Source organism: Macadamia integrifolia, chromosome 8, assembly GCF_013358625.1.
Source record: "Macadamia integrifolia cultivar HAES 741 chromosome 8, SCU_Mint_v3, whole genome shotgun sequence".
In the NCBI taxonomy this organism is placed as follows: Eukaryota; Viridiplantae; Streptophyta; class Magnoliopsida; order Proteales; family Proteaceae; genus Macadamia; species Macadamia integrifolia.
In genome coordinates, this window is record NC_056564.1 from 33732035 (window position 1) to 33751387 (window position 19353).

General features: G+C 38.2%; 1 protein-coding gene across 4 annotated transcripts in view; it reads left to right on the plus strand.

Moving 5' to 3' along the window:
• The window catches only part of LOC122086497 (U4/U6 small nuclear ribonucleoprotein Prp31 homolog), a 38019-nt gene that overhangs the window by 12848 nt on the left and 5818 nt on the right, over positions 1 to 19353 (plus strand). For 3 of the 4 annotated variants that reach the window (XR_006142451.1, XR_006142452.1, XM_042655340.1), the window contains 6 exons: positions 3807 to 3872; positions 4038 to 4175; positions 13694 to 14586; positions 14684 to 14754; positions 17708 to 17810; positions 18036 to 18111. Coding sequence is in view for 2 of the 4 variants with exons in the window: in XM_042655340.1 (XP_042511274.1) it covers positions 3807 to 3872; positions 4038 to 4175; positions 13694 to 14586; positions 14684 to 14754; positions 17708 to 17810; positions 18036 to 18111 (1347 nt within the window). In the remaining 2 variants the exon portion in view is untranslated. Of the gene's footprint in view, positions 1 to 3806; positions 3873 to 4037; positions 4176 to 13693; positions 14587 to 14683; positions 14755 to 17707; positions 17811 to 18035; positions 18124 to 19353 lie in introns of those variants that run through there. The other variant, XM_042655341.1, reaches the window with a different exon arrangement.

A 19353-nucleotide genomic window follows, 5' to 3' on the forward strand; every position in this document is an offset into this window, starting at 1 on the left:
ATATAGAAACTAACTTTAGTTTCCAAAAACTGAAATAGGAAACTATGAATTAGAAACTCAACTAGTTACTAAATCTGAAAATAGAAACTTACAAAATAGAAAGTCCTTTAGTTGCTAAACTGGAAATAGAAACTAATTTATGACTGAAAATTAGAAACTAAATAACCCCATCTAAAAAGGAAACTAAAGAAAAAGGAAACAAATCACTGAATCCCGTATTCAATCTTAGACCCTCCCTTTTAGACCCATAAAAGTGGTCTATTACCCTCAAAACACATAGGATCAAAGGCCCAATATGTATGGAACCCAACCCTAAGCTTATTCCTAATAAAACAAGCCTATTTTGGTAATTAATCTGCATCAGTTTATAGTGGTTTGACTCAATTTGAGTTTAATCCACTTCCTTCAAGTTTCACTTGTAAGGTATTTCACTAGCTTTTCCCTTTCAGTATAATAGGTAGGGAGGAAAACCTTTACAAACTCTTTTAAGGGTAAAAGGATCTGTCCAATTTCTTTCAAGGATGAGAGTCTTTACAATCTCTGAAGGATGAGAGAGTCTTTACAATCTCTTAAGGATGAGAGGGTTCTACACATTTGTCTAAGTATGGTCTAGATTAATGTATAAACAAGGTGTTCAGTTCTAGAGTTAACCCAACTCTTGGACAAAAACAAATTCAAAGTGGAATAGAAAGGTTTAGAGTTACCTCTTGTGTGGTGTGTGAATGAAATGCAATATTATAAAACAATGCACCTTTGAAGTCTTCTTAAGGCTTGCAATGCAAATGCCAAGATGTAGATGAAGACTTGTAGATAACATTGAGTTCCGTTTGAATGGAAAATGAAGAACTTGAACTCAAGAGATGGTATAGACCAATCTCACTTCTAATGCTCAAATAATGCTCCTTCATAGTTAGGATTAATTGTTAATTAATGAGTAGCATTAAAGGTATTTGTAGGTGACATTAGGGATGAAATATAGGCAAGAAATCTCATGCAAACGGTCACTTTTTTTGTCTGCCAGTCAACCGCCATCGGTAGCCAATCAATTGCCAAAGCCATTGGGAGAAAACTAGACATTAAAGCCAGTTGTCAGCCAGCCGGTCTGGCACTGGTCGACCGGACACATCATTTAGTCGACTGGGGGCTTTCAGCCGGTCAACCGCCCGTAAGCTCGGCCATACCCATTTTGACAGGGTTTTGGAAATCTGACTATTTGTTAGTATTTTGACCGTAACTTTTTGGTCCGACATCAGATTGACCTGATTTCAAGTGCGTTGGATTTGTAACTTGAATCTCTACAACTTTCATGAGGGGACCATCTCCTGATATCTATTTTAAGGTTGACCGAAATGCCCTTGAATAGGGTCGTTGATGTTTTCTCAGCAATTTCCTAAGCCATGTTATGCCGAACATGTTCCTAACCTTTTTTAGGTCTTGATACTTGGTTATAGGTACTTTCTAAAGTCTTTATAAGTTTATATGAAGTAATAGATGCAATATGTAATGCATGCTTATGAGATGCAGTGTAGTGCTTGTGTATGGTGTGTGCACTATTACATTGAGCGTTAAGCTCTTCTATAATTCCCGCAGTTGGTCCTCAAGAGTCTTCATGTTGACATTGCATACTTGATGTCTTCAATGTACTTCAATTCACTTCAAGCTTTGATACTTTGAGGTCTTGATCCTATAATGTCTGATACCGTCTGATACCTTCTTCGAGTATTTATACCAACTTGTTGATTGTCTTCATTTGGTGACTTCATTCTTCATTTCTTCCTTTCATTCATCAAATTTGGTCTTTGATATGAAGCCTCTACAAAAAAAATACTTGAAGGCAAATTGTGAAGTACCTTCATATGTTTGTTATCAGCAAAACCAACTATAGGAGTGTGGGCATATCCCTAACATTCTTCCCCTCTCTCTCTCTCAGATATTTGGACACCGTTCTCCCCTTGTAACCCTCTCTTTCTTTGTGTTTATTTGTCTCTATCTCTATCTCTCCCACGTTCACAAAAAACAGAGTATCCCCTTTTCTTTTTCCAGTATTGTCTTCAGAAAGGGTAAGAAACAAGTAAAGAGAAAATTCTTCCTATCTTGGGTTGATGGCTTTTGTCTAGTTCAGAACTTCTATGTTTCTCCTATATAATTTTTTGTGATATTGGCATTACCAGATTATTACCTTTTTGTTTTCTTACTGTCACGTAAAAGTGCTATCAGATGAAGTTTTCAGTTGTGTTTCACAGTTGAACAAGCTTCCCCACCCCTAAGGCCCTTACCCTTTAATTTTCATTGTGCCATCTCTCTCTAGTTTATTTACAAAAAATACATAGATTCTGAAATCTTTAAAATGTAAGTGGCAATTTAAAATTTAGAAATAACATTAGTGACTGGAAAGGGCTTGTACAGTGCATTCTTTGATATTTCATTTGTCTTTTTATTCCTGAGTTTTACAAGGTAAATCTATTTTGAATTTTTGCTATCTTCAATTGTTTGACTGAATTTTCTACCATCTTTTTCAATATGCGAATTAAATATACCATACCCATCCCGTTCCGTACTTTTCCCTGCATGAATGAAGTAACTATACTTGGATTAATGTTTGGCATTTGAAAAGTGTGATCAAATAAGCAAACGATAGTATGGTACCTTTCGAGTTGCCCCCCTATGTATGCTGCATATAAGATATCCTTGTTGCCCTTATTCTTTGCTGGATGAATAAACTGGAAAATGTACCCATTTAGAATTAATCGATTAATATTACTCGTGATATCTAGGGATATTATATATCCCTTGGAAAGTGGGATGCTGTCAAACTGCACAATTGGGCCTAGGGAGACCTTATTTTGGGCAACCCAATGGGTTATTGTGGGCTTTGGGGTGGGTAATTTTTGGTTATGTGTTGTATTGGGCCTTTATTATGTGCCATAAATGAGGGACAAATTAGTACATGAGATCAGTAGTTAGAAGAGTTCAAGTTGGAATGGGATACATATTAGCAAGTCTAGAGTTTTTTTTTAAAAGTCAAGTCGGTGTGAGAGTTTGAATAAGAATCTTTTTGTAAGTTGAAATAGGAATTTTTAAAGCTTATAATATGTTGTCCCAACCTGTCCCAATCGATTACATAGTTCATAATTGAATGAGTAGTGACTTATGAATTTTTATTATCTGATCATTGATCCCTGGCATATTTTCTCAGTTTCTTTAGCTTGAAAACTAAGGAGCATGGATTTCATCTTATAGATCTGATCTTATTTTCAATAATTCTACATAGATAATAGGTATGGTACACTCGACCAGAATTTCAAACCAGATCCGGTCAGTGGATATTCAGATATTGAATTTTTCACTTTCAGTTAAATTTGTCCATAACATGATTCTATCGACTTCTATAGTGATCATGGTTGTAGTTCTTGCTTCTAGATTCTTCCTAATACCTCGAACTGCATTAAAACTTCTGGTTAGTTTCTCTTAGTTACTGTTGAATATTCGATCATGTTTGTATTAGTGGCATCTACAAATAGTTAACTGACATAATCTCGGTGAGGGATTGATATATTTGGTTATTAGGTGACTATAGTTTCTGTTTCTTTGGAAACAGTAGGTGACTATAGTTTCTGTTTCTTTGGAAACAGTATGAAAATAAATTGTTTCGAAAGATTTTCCAAAATTCATTGTATGGAATTGGAATTTTCTGGTTATTTCATGCACATGGGCTGCTTGTTATGTTTCGTAATGGCTTGTTTCTTCATATGGGGATACTGTATAAATCTTAAAAATTAACCATTCTCCTTTTCTGGTTCGTTCAGGCAACTCTTGCTGATTCATTCCTGGCAGACCTTGACGAGTTATCTGACAATGAAGCTGATATTATTGTACGTAGTGTGAGCATTTGCTTGACATTAATGTAGAAACCAGTGTGCAAATTTAACATGTTTTCCATCAATGAAATTCATTTGAGCATTTGCTTGACATTAATGTAGAAATGTCTTACTCGGATTCTGTTTGGCTGATTCTCCATAATAAATTATTTCTGTCAGGATGAGGATGTCGGTGATGAGGAAGGCATGGAAGAAGATGTTGATGGTGACATGCCTGACATTGAATCTCTTAATTATGATGATCTAGATAGTGTTTCAAAATTACAAAAGACACAGCGTTACATTGATATCATGCAGGTTAATTCTCGATTACCGTGTTATTTTATCTTCAAATCTTGGCACCATGCATTAAATTCTGATAGCTTGTCAGCATAAATTCAATAATGTGGTTTTTTTCGATTTACAAAGAATGCTAATATACATACATATCTCTCCTTGTCAAATATCCTGGTTCCCTAATCACAACCAAAACATTTGATGTGAAATATTCAAATTCTTTTGTTTAGTGCACCAGCTTTGCCAAGAAAAGGCTCAACATCTAAACATAGCCTTGAGAACTTTTATTTTTATTTCAAGTACTCTTCTGTTACTTTCATTTAAATGGACCCAACATCAAACAGGTACGACTGCCAAACCACATAAGCCTTTGTGGAAGGTTGAATTTCAGGCCAAAAGCAAATAGACCCAGATTCTTATTTCATAAATACACCATTGACCACCACCTACCACCGCCAGACAAGCCGCAGCTCCTTCTCTGTCTATTGACCTCAATGTCCTCAATTCAGACAGGTGGAGATCTGAAACCCTAATCCTAATTTTAGGGTTTAGTTACTTCTAGTAAATAAGTTTCAGGTCTTAGTACTTTCTGGAATTATTATATCACCAGGCACTAAACAGTGAAGAAACTCGGCTTTGAGGATGGAATTGAAGGAAAGTTTAGATATATTAAGTTGAAATAGAACTTTCCAAAGAAAGTGTTTTCTGTAAATAAAATTCTAAAGCCAAAGTTATCTTCAACTATAGAAGCATAAAACTAATTTGCCAAACTACGAAACTATAAGAGAAGGTTGTTGAAGCCTGCCTGAGAAGAAAACTAAGATCTCGGAGAACCAATTTGGATTTATGCCAGGTAGATCGACAATAGAGGCTATCTTTCTATGGAGGAGGCTCATGGAAAGTTATAGAGCCTGCAAGAAGGATCTTCATATGGTCTTGATTAATGTAGAAAAACCATATGATAGAGTCCCTGGAGATTTAATCTGACATGTCCTAGTAAAGAGAGAGGTGTCGAGTATATATGTGGATATAATTAAGGACATATATGAGGGCATTATGACTAGTGTGAGATTTGTGGGAGGTCAAGGCAAGGAATTCCCAATTACAAATGGGTTACATCTAGGATCGGCCTTAAGCCCCCATTTATTTTTGCTTATCATGGATGAATTAACCAAGAGCATTCTAGACGAGGTCCCTTGGTGTATGCTCTTCACTGATGTCATCGTTCTAATGGATGAGACTAAAGTAGGGATTAACGCTAACTTGGAGATATGGAGATCTACCCTGGAAACAAGAGGTTTTAAGATTAGTAGATCAAAGAAGTATATGATGTGTAACTTTAACTACTCTATGATGTATAATGAAATGGTGAAATTTGAGGAGAGAGATTCCACTAAGTGACTAATTTATATATCTGGGGTCAACCATAAATAAAGATGGTGACATAGAGGATGATGTTTCATAGGGAATTAAAGTGGTATGGATGAAGAGAGGTGCGTCCGGAGTGTTATGTGATCAGTGTATCCTTTTTAATCTTAAGGGAAAATTCTATAGGACTGTTGTGCGACTAGCTATAATACATGAGGCGGAATGTTGTCTAGTTAAGAAGTGCGATATAGAGAAGCTATGTGTAGCTGAGATGAGGATGTTAAGATAGATGTGCGGAAAAACTAGTAAGGATAGATTAAGGTAAGCTGACTTGGGAGTTGCCCCAAACAACGACAAGCTGTGTGAAAGTTGTTTGAGGTGGTATGGTCATGTTCAAAGCATTGTTGTCACGGGGTCAAATCGATCAAAGGCGGTGGAGGGGTGGCTAATCGAATTGGCGATGAATCACCCGTTTTGGCTTTCCCATGGCGGTCAAATCGCCCGTTTGTCATTTTTTATTTTTTCTATTTTCTAATATTATTTAGTATGCTACTTTTTTATTTTTCCTATTTTTAAAGTTATTTAGCATGTTACAAGCCTAGAATATATACCCTATAACATATAAAACACTTGTTAAATAGTAACATTAACATATATGTTAACCAAAAACCATTAGAACAACATCAAAATCCAAAAAAAATTCAAATCAGTAGTCAGAAGCAACTTAACAAGTGATCCAAGAAAGGATTAAAATAAGGCTAATAAAACAAGCAGTCCAATACTTCGATTAAGAACTAATTCTATATTTCTATAATTCTATTTATGCTGTTATGAAACATTAATCATAGAAGGAGGAACAGAGAAGGAGACGAACCGAAGAAGGAGAAAGAGAAGCAGAGAAGAAGAAGAAGGAGAAAGAGAAGCAGTAGAAGACGAAGGAGGAGAGAAATGAGAAGGAGAGAAGAAGAGAAGAAGGAACAGAGAAGGGGAAGAACTGAAGAAGAAGAAGAAAGAGAAAGAGAAGCAGAGAAGAAGATGGAGAGGAAGAAGAAGAATCATAAGACGTTGGAGGAGAGGAGGAGAGAAGGAGAGAAGGAGAGAAGGAGAGAAGAAGGAAGTCACTCATCAGGAACAGAGAAAGAGAGAGAGAAGCAGAGTAGCAGAGAAGAAGAAGAATAAGAAGCAGAAGACGAAGAAGGAGAGAAGGGTTGAAGAAGAAGAAGAAAGAGAAGCAGAGAAGAATAAGATGAAGAAGATGAAGAAGGAGAAGGAGAAAGACGTTGCAGGCGGCCCCTTACCTTGGTTTTGCTGCCGGAGAAGTAGAAGGAGGACGTTAGTCGCCAGAGAAGGAGAAGGTCAGCAGTCGCAGCCTTGCAGGTCAGCTTCGAGGGTTCAGGTTCACTACCTGTGTCAGAGAAGGAGAAGGTCAGCAGTCGCAGGTCAGCTTCGAGGGTTCAGGTTCACTGCTGGTGCCGGAGAAGGAGAAGGTCAACAGTCGGCGGCAGCAGGTCAGCTTCGAGGGTTTTCGACTTGAGAATTGAGGGTTTTTGACTTTCTCTCTTTTTGTATTTCACGGTTTCACCTAATAGCAAGTTAAAAAAAAAAGCGATCGATTAGTATAATAGGCATGAGATGGCGTCCATGGCGCTACCTTGGCGACACTACCTTGGCGGCCGCCAATCGTGGCTCACATAAATCGGTGTACTGCCATGCCCTCTGATTTCTGCTGGGATGCCAAATCGCCGCCTAGGCGACACCGTGACAACTATGGTTCAAAGGAGGCTTGAGGACGCCTCAATGAGGAAGAGTGTTTTGATTAAGTTTGAAGGAGTTAAAAGTGTTAGGGGCAAGCCTAAAATGACCATAGGCGAAGTGGTGAGGAATGACATGCATAGTCTCGGCTTTTTCCCAAGTATATATGACATTGGATAGAGCCTATTGGAGGGCTAGGATCCATGTTGCAGACCCCATTTAAGCTTGTATTCTCTTGACTTGTTGGGCTGTGTCTTTCCTCTGACTCTCATCTTCCCTTTCTCATCTCTCATCTTTCGTCTCATCCTTCCTCGATTCATTGTTTGGACCCTTTTTTCTCTATTTTGTTTTCCATGGATCCATATAGCTGACCCCATTAAGTTGGGATAAGGCTGAGTTTGTTGTTTTTTGTTGTTGTTAGAGTTATCTCTAACCTTTCAAATTGAAGAACTAGGTATACTTCGAAGTGAATAAGTGATGCAGACACCTGGTTTCACAATCGCTGCTTATTAATATTAGGTTGGACCTCTCAATTCCTCAAATAGCAGCTCCAGATAGTATGAAAATAAAATTCCTTGAAGCTAGTCTGAGAGGTACAAACAGTTGCAGGCCTGAAACTCAGTCCAGAATCCAGATATCACTATAACCTTGGTGTTGAAGTGAAAGTCCACAGTTTAGGTCGCCGAAGGAGCTGTGAACAGCCTTCAAAATCATAGTTGTCAGCAGCCTAGGTGAAGCCTTGGCATCCAGGTGCCTTCTTGGGCCTTGTTTAATGCAAGAAATGGGACAATCTTAGACTCACATGCTGTTTTTGACCTAATCAATAAAAGACCTTGAATTTTGAAGAATTATTTTATGTGATTCAACATAGATCTGTGTTTGGACTGTAGGATCAATCATAATCTATTTATAATTCTATTTTCTTTGGAGTAGAATAGGTTAGAAAGTCGAATGAAAAAAGCATATAACCTTAGAATTCCAGAAATTTAGAATAAAAATATAATAGAATATCAAAATTTTGTTACTTCATGAGTTGACGTTGATTTATTTTATTATTACTATTAATTTTTTTGGTGAATATGCTTTGTTTATCATATTAGGTTGTTACTAGCGTAATTTTATCACATTGCTTTTATATGGCTTTTATTTTTCATAGGAGCATAATTTTATACTTGGCATTCCTATATTACATATACTGCACTGCCAAGGTGCCTAGGCACCCCTCCAATGCCTTGTGTTGCCTAGTCGCCTTGACAGCTATGTCCAAAATCCCTGCCCGAAAGGAGACTGATTGATAAGAATCAAGCCCACTGATGCAGAATCGTGGCTGAATTGGATTGACTATTTTGGAAATCTAGATGGAGTTGAACCGGGTCCAAGTGGAATTTGGGTTCAGTAGGATATTTAGGACATTGAGTTGACTAATGGGAGCCTTGTATACTGGGTTGCCTTTTTTTTTTTTTTTTTTTTTGTAATTATAGATTTTTTTTATCAGACTAGTTGGTGTCGAACTGTTGATTAGGATATTGAGTTGTTTCCCTTTTTAATGCAACTTAGTTTTCCTTGTTGGAATCGATTTCGATTATTAGGGTTTAGTAGGTATCTTATTTTTAAGCTTTAACTAGGGACATGCTTGTAATCAATGGACAGATATGATGAATAAGAATTTTGACTGGTTTATAGTGTGCCAGGTTGGTGTGGTAGCAGTGAGGTCATGTGACCTCCTTTCCCCCCCTCATGCGATCTCTCACCCCTTCTCTTACCCTCCTCTATCTTCTTCTTCCTTCTGATTCTCTCCTGTTTCTTTGTTAAAATTCTGGTTCTACCTTCTTCCCTGTTACTAACGAAACCCACTGAACCTCAAGAAACTTGATCGAACTTCTTAATGAGTTGCGTAATGAGTCTGAAATTTAGATTGAAGGTTCTCTACCCATATGCGACTTAAGCCCTTGATACCCTAGTCCTAAGCCCCTTTCTGTGGAGAGAAACAAGACCTGCAACAGGTCTGAAGCTCTAACCTCTGCCCGGTTCTGTTTTCCATCAAATTATTTTGCTTCCTGGATGTTTAATCAGGTTCTTATTGGTTGGGTTTGGTAGAAAATTAAGATAGCTATCTAATTCCGAATTTTCAGATTCATTGGACACCTAATGAGAGAGTTCTCTCAATCTGAAGGTTCACTGGAGTTCTGCCCCTGTTTTCTTGACTGAAGGTTGAAGACAACCATCATTGTCGGTTGTCAAGAAACCCTTAAATCCTGCTTTCCCAAAAGTGCCCTTTTCTTTTGCCTTTGTTCCCCACTATCCCTTAATTTTTTTGAGGGAAATTTACATATACCTCCCCTGAGGTTTTACCTAATTACATCCACTCCCCTCATGTTTACAAATTGACCCAGCATAGCTAACGCCATGAGAGGCTTTTTAGGTTTGATCTGTTAAGTGGAGCCATATTTTGGTTAATGCCCTTAGTGCCCTTCCTTAATTTATTTTGACCCTTTTACCCTTTCAATACAAAACCTCATCTTCCATCTCACCTCTTTCATCTCCAGCGATCACCTCTCTTCCATGGCCACAAGGATCCAATTCCTGCAAATGGCAAGGAATCAGAGAATAGCTTCTTGGGTAATCCGCAATTTACTAATACCCACGCGCATTTCATCATCCAAGTCTGGCAACAAGATCAGCCTCCTAGTTGCGCCATCCGCATGGTCAAAGAGAACACCTTCCCACCAAGCATCATTATGCAACGCATCAACACAAAGTCCATAATGAAGTGTCAAAAATGATAGTTTATCTATGATATCTTCAGCTGTAGGGTTTAACGAATTTGTCAGTTCTACAGACCGTAGCTTCACTATAACTTCATGGACCTTGTTTTGAACCCCTGAAAACGATGTTTTATCTATATAGTTATCAGAATATTATGTTTTCTATATTTTCCAGAGTTGGATATTCTATAACTTCAGGTACTAAGTGTTTCAAGATTTGATTTTTGAATCTAATTTCTGCGGCAAATGAGGTCGTTTTCATTGTTGATTACAAAGAGAGGTGATTCCTTGCCATTGGCAGAAATCGGATCATTTGTTGGATTGGAGAGGTTACTCATCCGGTTGCATCTATGGCGAACTGCGAGGAGTAACCTCTCCGGCCGCTGATCTCAAATGTGGACGGAGACGGTGAAGTTGAAGAGCGCAGCCGCTAGGTTTTAAAACCCATTTGGGATTTTGGGGTTGAAGATGTAATAAGGGTAAAATGGTCTTTAGATTTAGGATGCATTAGGTCGAGAAATCATAAGGGTGAAATAGTCTTTTCCATTTCAAAACTAACACCTCTCTCACGGTTTTATGTGTGCTGGATTGATTTTTAATTTTTGAAACGCGAGTGGGTGGATGTAATATGTAAATTTCCTTTTGTTTCTTTCATTCCTAGTGATCCCTCGTACACAATTTTCTGTTGCTCTTGTTCTCCTTGTTAGCTTTATCTTTAATTACGAAATTCCCATTGAACCTTAGAATTGAGCTATTGGTTAATTGGGTGGTTCCACAAGCGATCTGAAACGGGTTATTGGAACCTCGGATCCGCATCTAGTGGGGTATCAGAGCATAATGACAAATAGAGCTTGGAACTCCTAAATCAAACTAGAGCTTCAAATACAAATTATGGTGGAGATTAGAGGGAAATTAGCTTTGAAATGAATGGTACTATGGCTATTGCCTACAAACTTGTAGCGTAATGAAAAAGCGACAGAATACATTAATGGAACTTTGATAAACCAGGCAAAATTCCTGAGGTGTAACCTCACTGTAGAACATTCACAATTTCTTCCAACACTTGTCAGAGTTCTCATTCAATTCTTAAGTTCATCAATTGCAATGTGGACAAATTTTCCATCTCCAAGGAAAAACACTCCGATCTCCTATCAGAAAAATTCCTAGCCCTCCTTTTGGGGCTTCCACTCTTGCATAAAGTTCGAAACTTGTTTCGACAACTCAGAGTGGGAGAAGGCTTTTCCCTATTGAGTCGATATTCAATCATTCCATTCAGAATCTTTTGTTCTATCGAAGCGTCGGACTTCTAAATTTTCATAGGGTCCCCCCAGAATTCCTTCTAGAGCTAGTCGAATAATTTTTAAACGTTGATACATATTTATAATGTTGGATTAAGACCCTATAGTTTATATTGGAACAATAAACTTTTGGGTTAATTACTTGGACACCCCCTGTACTATGGAAGATTGCTTGACACCTCAAAGGTTTCAAAAGTTCACTTGAAGCCCCATGAAACCTGATGGTGTTAGCCTGCTGATAGTGGTTGAATAAAAAAGGCCATTTTACCCTTATGAGTTATTCAACCTAAATAAACCCAAATCGATTTAAGAAGTGGGTGAAAGGTTTCCCCTTTCACCCATTTTCCATCTCAAGATCCTTTAGTTTTGCACAACACAGTCGTAGGCAGTGGCCAGATGGGAAGCACTTTAGTCCCGTGGCTGGAAGCAATCGAATTGGGTAAGCTCAATAAGAGCGGTGGTCCGTGCGTATCAGATAGACGCTGTTCTACTAGATTCGCAAACATCTTTTCTTGCCTTTTTGCTGAGTAAGACAGACAATGGAGGAGAATACTCTCTCTTACAAGTGAAGTCTGAACTGGGCCACTGATCAAAGCTCTCCTCGTAGTGTTATATATATATATATACACGATGGAAAGGTCGGAAAAAGAAGTAGGAGAGCTTGTTTGTGGAAGGTATATAAGTACAAACTGCACTGGAAGATCTAATGACGTAGAGGTAAAGCCGTCTCCTGAAAGTGATGGAAGTTAATTTGCAGTACTTGTTCATCTTCATCTTTCTATGTCAAAATATTTTTCTTCTTCAATTTCTTTCTCGCATTCCTTGTGAAATCTTGCTTGAATGTCGATTAATAGTGGATTCTGATTAGTTTCTTTTCTTCTTTAATTTCTTGCTCCAATTCCACTTGTGCACTTTAATGATTCAAGATAATCTTGCATACAGTCTTAACTTTAATTCAGAAAGGTTTTGTGGGATGGTTGGGTTTTTTTTTTTTCAGTTAAAAGGTAAAGTGGTCTATTCACTATCCTTCAAGGGTAGTTTGGGCATTTGGGATTTTCCCCAACCACGCCGTCGTCACTAAACGGTAATTGACTAACGGATAGGGGCTAGTTGTAAGAAATTAAATATGCAAGGAGTGTTCAAGTAAACTTTTCAAACTTTTGGGGTGTCATGCAATCTGGCCATCGTACAACGGGTGTCCAAGTAACTAATCCTAAACTTTTTTAAGTAAAAAAATGGAAACTAACGAATAAAACTCCAAGAAAATTACTAGAAAATCTAACTGAAAGCTCCTAAACTTGTATTAGACTGAGAGCCCAAAAAATTATCAAGTCCAACACCTATATCACGTATCAAAGGTGAAAAAACATGCCTAGCCTTCTTAAAGAGGTCTAAACCTGCAGCAAGCAATTCTAAGCCTTCTCTGGAGAGGGATTTATCTTCTTTAGGCCTTTTAATCCCAAATCTCCTCTGTCTGCACATTATCAATTTCTCCGCTCTTGAAAATGTTCGTCCTCAAACTTTTAGGCAAAGATGTCATGCTCTCAGCATCATCAGACTATTGCAGGGGCATGGCTGAAATATGCCAAGCTTCCAACTCATAACACCAACCAAATAGAGATATATAAATCACTTTTGCCATACGTCGTACGGCATGGGAGCATCATGCTTCCAAGGAAGTCTAAGAAGAATAACTCATGCGTCTAAATTGCTCATGTAACAATTAACCGTGCATGGTAGCCCTCCAAACTTCAGATGTTGATGCACTGTATATTGAGGGTCTCCGAATCTCCTTCATTTCGAATGCTAATCTTTGATGGCTTCAAGGTAGACTTGGGCTTCAACTTGAGCTGATCAACCACATAGGTAGAGAGGCAACTGGTCAAGTGGTTTGAATCATTTCTCCATGTGGGATCCCAACAAGGCAACAGCACAATGGCCCAATTCATAGTCTTCATTTTCTTGGTTGGAGATTAAATTTAAATTTATGCTTCGTTTTTATTTTTAGGGACCATGCCTCTTGGCTCATAACCACTTTGTACATGTTGCATTGACTTAAGCTATGTTTGCCACTCATTTATTTGGGGTTATTGTTCTTAATTATTTTGATTTTTATGGAGGCCATCCTTTTCACCTTGACTGTGTCTGGGTTTGCATATTTTGCAAACCCTAAGAATAATGTAGGGAGTGTACCGAGGCTTTACATTTTGGTAATTTATAAGCAATAGTTGTATGTTAAACCAATAATTATGTGGGATTTCAGCAGGCGTTGTGGAATTTTACATGCATTGTTTTATTTATGCCCAAAATTTGCATACTTGCATGACTGAAACAGCTAATTCTGTTTTTGTTGCAGAAAGTTGAAAATGCGCTTGAGAAAGGTTCTGATAACCCTAGCCAGGGCATAGTTTTGGAAGATGATCCTGAATATCAACTGATAGTTGACTGTAATGCATTGTTGGTTGACATGGAGAATGAAATCATTATTATTCACAATTTTATTCGTGACAAATATCGCCTGAAGTTTCCAGAGCTTGAATCTCTTGTACATCACCCAATTGACTATGCTCGAGTTGTAAAGAAAATTGGGAATGAAGTGGATTTAACCCTTGTTGATCTTGAAGGTCTTTTACCATCAGCTATCATTATGGTGGTTTCTGTTACAGCATCAACTACGAGTGGGAAGCCACTTCCAGAGGAGAACCTTCAAAGGACAGTTGATGCATGTGATCGTGCTCTTGCTCTTGATTCAGCGAAGAAAAAGGTCCTTGATTTTGTTGAGAGTAGAATGGGATACATTGCACCGAATCTTTCTGCTATTGTTGGGAGTGCTGTTGCAGCAAAACTCATGGGGACTGCTGGTGGTCTGTCTGCGTTAGCCAAGATGCCAGCTTGTAACGTTCAGCTTCTTGGTGCCAAGAGGAAGAATCTAGCAGGGTTTTCAACTGCAACATCCCAATTTCGCGTTGGCTATCTTGAGCAAACAGAGATATTTCAAAGCACACCTCCTTCTTTGAGGATGCGTGCCTGCCGACTTTTGGCTGCAAAATCCACACTAGCATCACGAGTTGATTCAACACGAGGTGATCCAACTGGAAAAACTGGAAGGACATTAAGGGACGAAATCCGTAAGAAGATTGAGAAATGGCAAGAGCCACCTCCTGCAAAGCAACCAAAACCTCTCCCTGTTCCAGATTCTGATCCCAAAAAGAAGAGGGGTGGTCGTAGGCTCCGGAAGATGAAGGAAAGGTTGTGCTATTTTTTCATACATTGTCTTAGCTATGCTACATGGTATAATTTTTTGCAGTTACCATCTGACGCTGTTACTAATTTTCTCAATTTACAGGTATGCAATTACAGATATGAGGAAGCTGGCAAATAGGATGCAATTTGGAGTACCCGAAGAAAGCTCTTTGGGTAATGATTACTGGCCATGTCTTGTTTTGAAACTGAAGTTAAATTTCTGTTGCTTGTTGGGAACTTAAGTCCTTGTTAGGAACTTCTTTTTAATAGAAACTTAAGGTATAATTACCTTAGGTAAAAAAAATTCCCTGTTACCTGATTTGATATTTTTTGATTGACATTGGCCATATTTTGCAATTTGCATAATCAAGGAACACAGAATATTATTGAAGGACATTTGAGGACATTTGAAATCCTTATATTTCTTTCTTTAACTCAGTGTCATCTGTTATTTCCACCAAGTATAAATGACCTGTCATTCTTTACTGTTGCCTGTCACCGTGTGGTACCCTGGTAGCACAGACTGGAATTATTTTGATTCCTTTGTTCAAGGATTTCCTATTTTCAACACCTCTGGTTGATAAATTGTTTTCTTCCACTGTATAAAATCAATATCTAAATACTTTTTTAAATGGAAGAAATAATATATAGACAATCCAAATCTCCGTTGTAGTCCAGCATTTGGAAGCCTGTGTCACCACATTTTCCACCCTTCTTCACAACTTCGCTTGTTTCTCCTTTAAAGAATCTTATTCTTCCTTTTCTTCCATGCTAGTCCTTTTGTTTCGTTTTTATGGTAACCAAAATTTTAATGCGTAGAAGATAGCTGGAGTACAAATAGGATATGAAGCACAAGGTAAAACAACAAAGACAACAAGGGGCCAGAACCATAAACCCTCAAGAAGGGGCTGCACAATGGGAAAGGACATATAACAAAGATAGCTTGGCTGGGCAGCTCATCTGCCAAGAAATTAGCAGAAACGAAGCCTCCAAGAAAATGAAAAATTCCCTTGTGAGCATAACAAACTGGCTCTCCTTAAATGTTACATACAGTGCAAGGGACCTGCAGACTGAGCTTAAAGCATCTTAATCAACTGCAAATCACATTCAACTGTCGCGTAATGTACAACTCAACTCTCCCCATCTTGAAAAAATTCATCCTCGAATTTTGCAGTGATGAGGGGGAAACAACATGTGAGTAGTTGCTTTGACCATTCCCAAACAAAATTCTGGTTGCTTGAGAACTTGTGGAATGTAGTCTTGAAGGCGTGGAACTTTCTCTTCAAAGAACCATGAGGGCATAACAAACTCTATGTTCTTGATCTCTAAATCAATACCAAACTGTCACATGTCTATCATCAATGTTGGTAACCTTTTCATCAAGGATTGAAGGAACAAGTTCTTCCTCTTCATCATGATTTTCAAAGACTTGTTGTGAAGTGATCTCAACCACTACATCATCGTCCATGGCTTCAATATTCTCTACTCTGATTTCTTCAATATAGAACTCTTTAGTGAAATCTTCCAACTCTTGATCTTCTTTTTTTGAAGTTTCAAGAATTATTCTCTTCATTTGTAACCTTGACTTTGGGTTCTTTTGGTTTACATAGAGGTATCTTCACTTCCCATAGAGGCATTATAGGTGCTATTAATGATTCTGGGACACCAGGATGTCCCTGTATTCTAGCTAATCTTTCATCCGTTCGCACCATTAGTTGATTCAGTTGTATCAACATCTCCATCATGGAAGTCAGCATCTCAGGAGTAGGGTTGTTCTCTGCCATGCTCTGATACCACTTAATGTAGGCTAGGATTGACAAGGGCAACCTAATCCCAAACTGCAGGATACTTATCAAAGAACAACCATAAACCAGTCCAGTAATAGAAACACCTCCAATGTTGCTGTCATCTTGCTGTCCTTGACATGATCAAGTATCTCAACCTATGAAAATCTTTTTGTCTTTCCCATGAGGTTTAAAAAAATGCTTATCCGTACTAGGAGAGATGTCTGTTACAAAGATTCGTAAAGCTTTCACCGTAACATTGACAAACTGGTTTAAGTCCCCACCATTATCCTTGGAGCGAGTAGACAACCTTTCTATGACTTGTTGATGCCTTGATAGTTATAGTAGGAAGGATGGTACATTGTGTACATGAATGTTTTGTCTAGAGTAGGAATATTTTGTTGAATATAAGACAGAGTATGTGAATTCTTAGATGTCAAACCAGTTAATCTGGATACAGGCTACCTGGTTGGCTGGGGTTTGGGTTTGGGTTTGGGTTTGTCTACAGCCAGTTGGTAGGACCTTGGCTTGGCTTGTGGGATGGCAATTGGGCCAGTTAAAGCACGTACCAGCTCCATTCATCCTCTAATGGTTTGGATGTAGTATGACCTGTCCAGTATGATATTTGAATTTTGAATAACCTACAACACCCCCACCCCAAGGATACCCACTTCCATTACCTTGTAAAATTAGGAGAGTCCTGTGTACTTTTGTTTGGACAGAAGTTGGGCGATATTGGAATATTTTAAGAGGGTTGGGTAAGGTATTGAGGAACCTACCCCCACTGTGATCTCTACTTGCTTTTTGTATGGTTGAATTTATTTGTAAATTTCTTGCAGTAACATCCGTATGGCTTAAAGTGGGAAAGTGCCAAAGAAAGTGAGCTAGTAATGGGAAATATAAATTAGCATGGGTAGATTCTACAAGTTTTTTTTTTTTTTTTTTTCTGACTTGATGGCCTATTTTTAAGCTGGTATCAATCACACAAATGATGCTGTGAAGCTGGTATGAATCTAGAATCACTAGGGCATTGGTATTTTTCTCTTCCTAAAATTTTCTTACTTTGCTATGTGCTCATAGTCGTCTTTCTTGGAGAAATGAGATGATCCTTCCTTTTCAGTCTTCAAAGTAGTCACGAGTTAAAAATGGACGAATCTATCTGCATGAAGTGACAATCTTTGCTTATAATGATTTTACCAATTGTTCTGTAACAAAGATTCTACTGATTTTTGACAGGGTATCTCTTTTGTTCTGCAGCTTCTTATTTAGTTTAGCTTAATGTAGTTCATCACACCTGGAGATTTCACTTTCTCACTACTGTCTGTGTTCTCTCCTTAACTTAGGTGATGGACTGGGAGAAGGATATGGTATGCTTGGTCAGGCTGGAAGTGGGAAGTTACGTGTAGCTGTTGGTCAGAGCAAACTTGCTACCAAGGTTGCAAAGAAGTACGTCTTTGTTTTCATTTTCTCTCTCTTCTCCTTTCTTTTACTGGTTATACTTAACTTTCTTCCCATCCTGTTATCAATTTTCTATCTGAGAGTAAAATAATGCTTCACTAGTCAGTATTGCACACTAGGCTATACTTTTTTTACCTCCTATTTTCATTTACTCTTGAATTCTTAAAATCAACCTTGTCTACATGACCTTATCCCGTGCATGACCGTTTTCAGGTTCAAAGAAAAGCAATACGGCAGCAGTGGTGCCACTTCAGGGTTGACTTCTAGTTTGGCATTTACACCTGTGCAGGTTAGTATCTAGTTGGTACCATCATTTCCTATTTCATGTTTTCCTTTTTTACTCATTCTTTCATGTCTCTTGCTTTGGATTGCTCTTTTTGTCTTCTGTTTAAATTATCATCATCGAGTTGGAGTCCATATTTGCACCAAGTGGAAGTGAGAGCTGGAAAAATGCACAGATCTCTCTGTTGGTTTTTATCTAGGGATTTTTCTTTTGGATATTTCAGTACATCATTCTTTTTTTGCTAAAAAATGGACACATTTTGGTCCAATAAGCCAACTGAGGTTTAACCTGTGTGCCACAATCCAGTCCCATATGTTGGAAGCTCCTCCTGCAAAGATACCTTATCTTGATACATAAGATGGAATGATTATGGGGATGTGAATTTTTAGTTTAGTGGTGAAGGGAAGCTATTTATCTCAGAGTTTCATAAGCTCGAGGGAAAGAATTTGGAAGAAAATAAACCCCTCATTTTTTAAAGCAGCATTAATTTGGCTCTACTAGGTGTCGAACTTTTCTTCTGTTTACTTGAAGAATTTCGAGAATAGAATTGGGCCAGTTGAAAAAATCACTGGATATGTTGATGATGAACCCTACACTCAATAGGCGGTGGCAATGGGTCGTGCTATGTCAATTTCAGGTCATGTTGAGACATGAGTCTAACATAAATGTCTCGACCTGAACACGTCCACAAAACTAATTGGTCTTGTGGGTTAACCTGAACATGACAGGAAAACACACCTCTCAACCCGAATATGACATTACAAGACACGATTAGTGAATGTATTGTGTTTGGATTGATTCCAAAATGATACAAATGACATAAAAACGATAAAGAAAATAGAAATTGTCATAAAAAAAGGGTAAAATATGTTATTCACTTTGGTGGGTTTTGACATAAGAATGGTTTTTTTTTTTTGTTATTTTTCGTGTTGACACTAATAATGGCCGTGCCCTAGTGTCCTACTTTTGCATGTGCACCAGACATCCCATAAATACCCATCTGATTTGATTAAACATGGGATATTCTACGGGTATATGAAGCGTTCAGGTAATGGAGGATATCTCCGTTGGCCTGGTATCAAGAAATTGATAAAAGAAGCCAAATAATAGCAAGATTAGACCAGAATTTCAACCTCTGCCCACCCCGATGAACTGACCCCCCTGTATGACCCCTTCTTCTCCTGCGGCTCTCGCCGTCGGCCCTCCTCCCCTCCCGGCCTCTTGCCAGCCGTTCCCTGAACTTCCTCC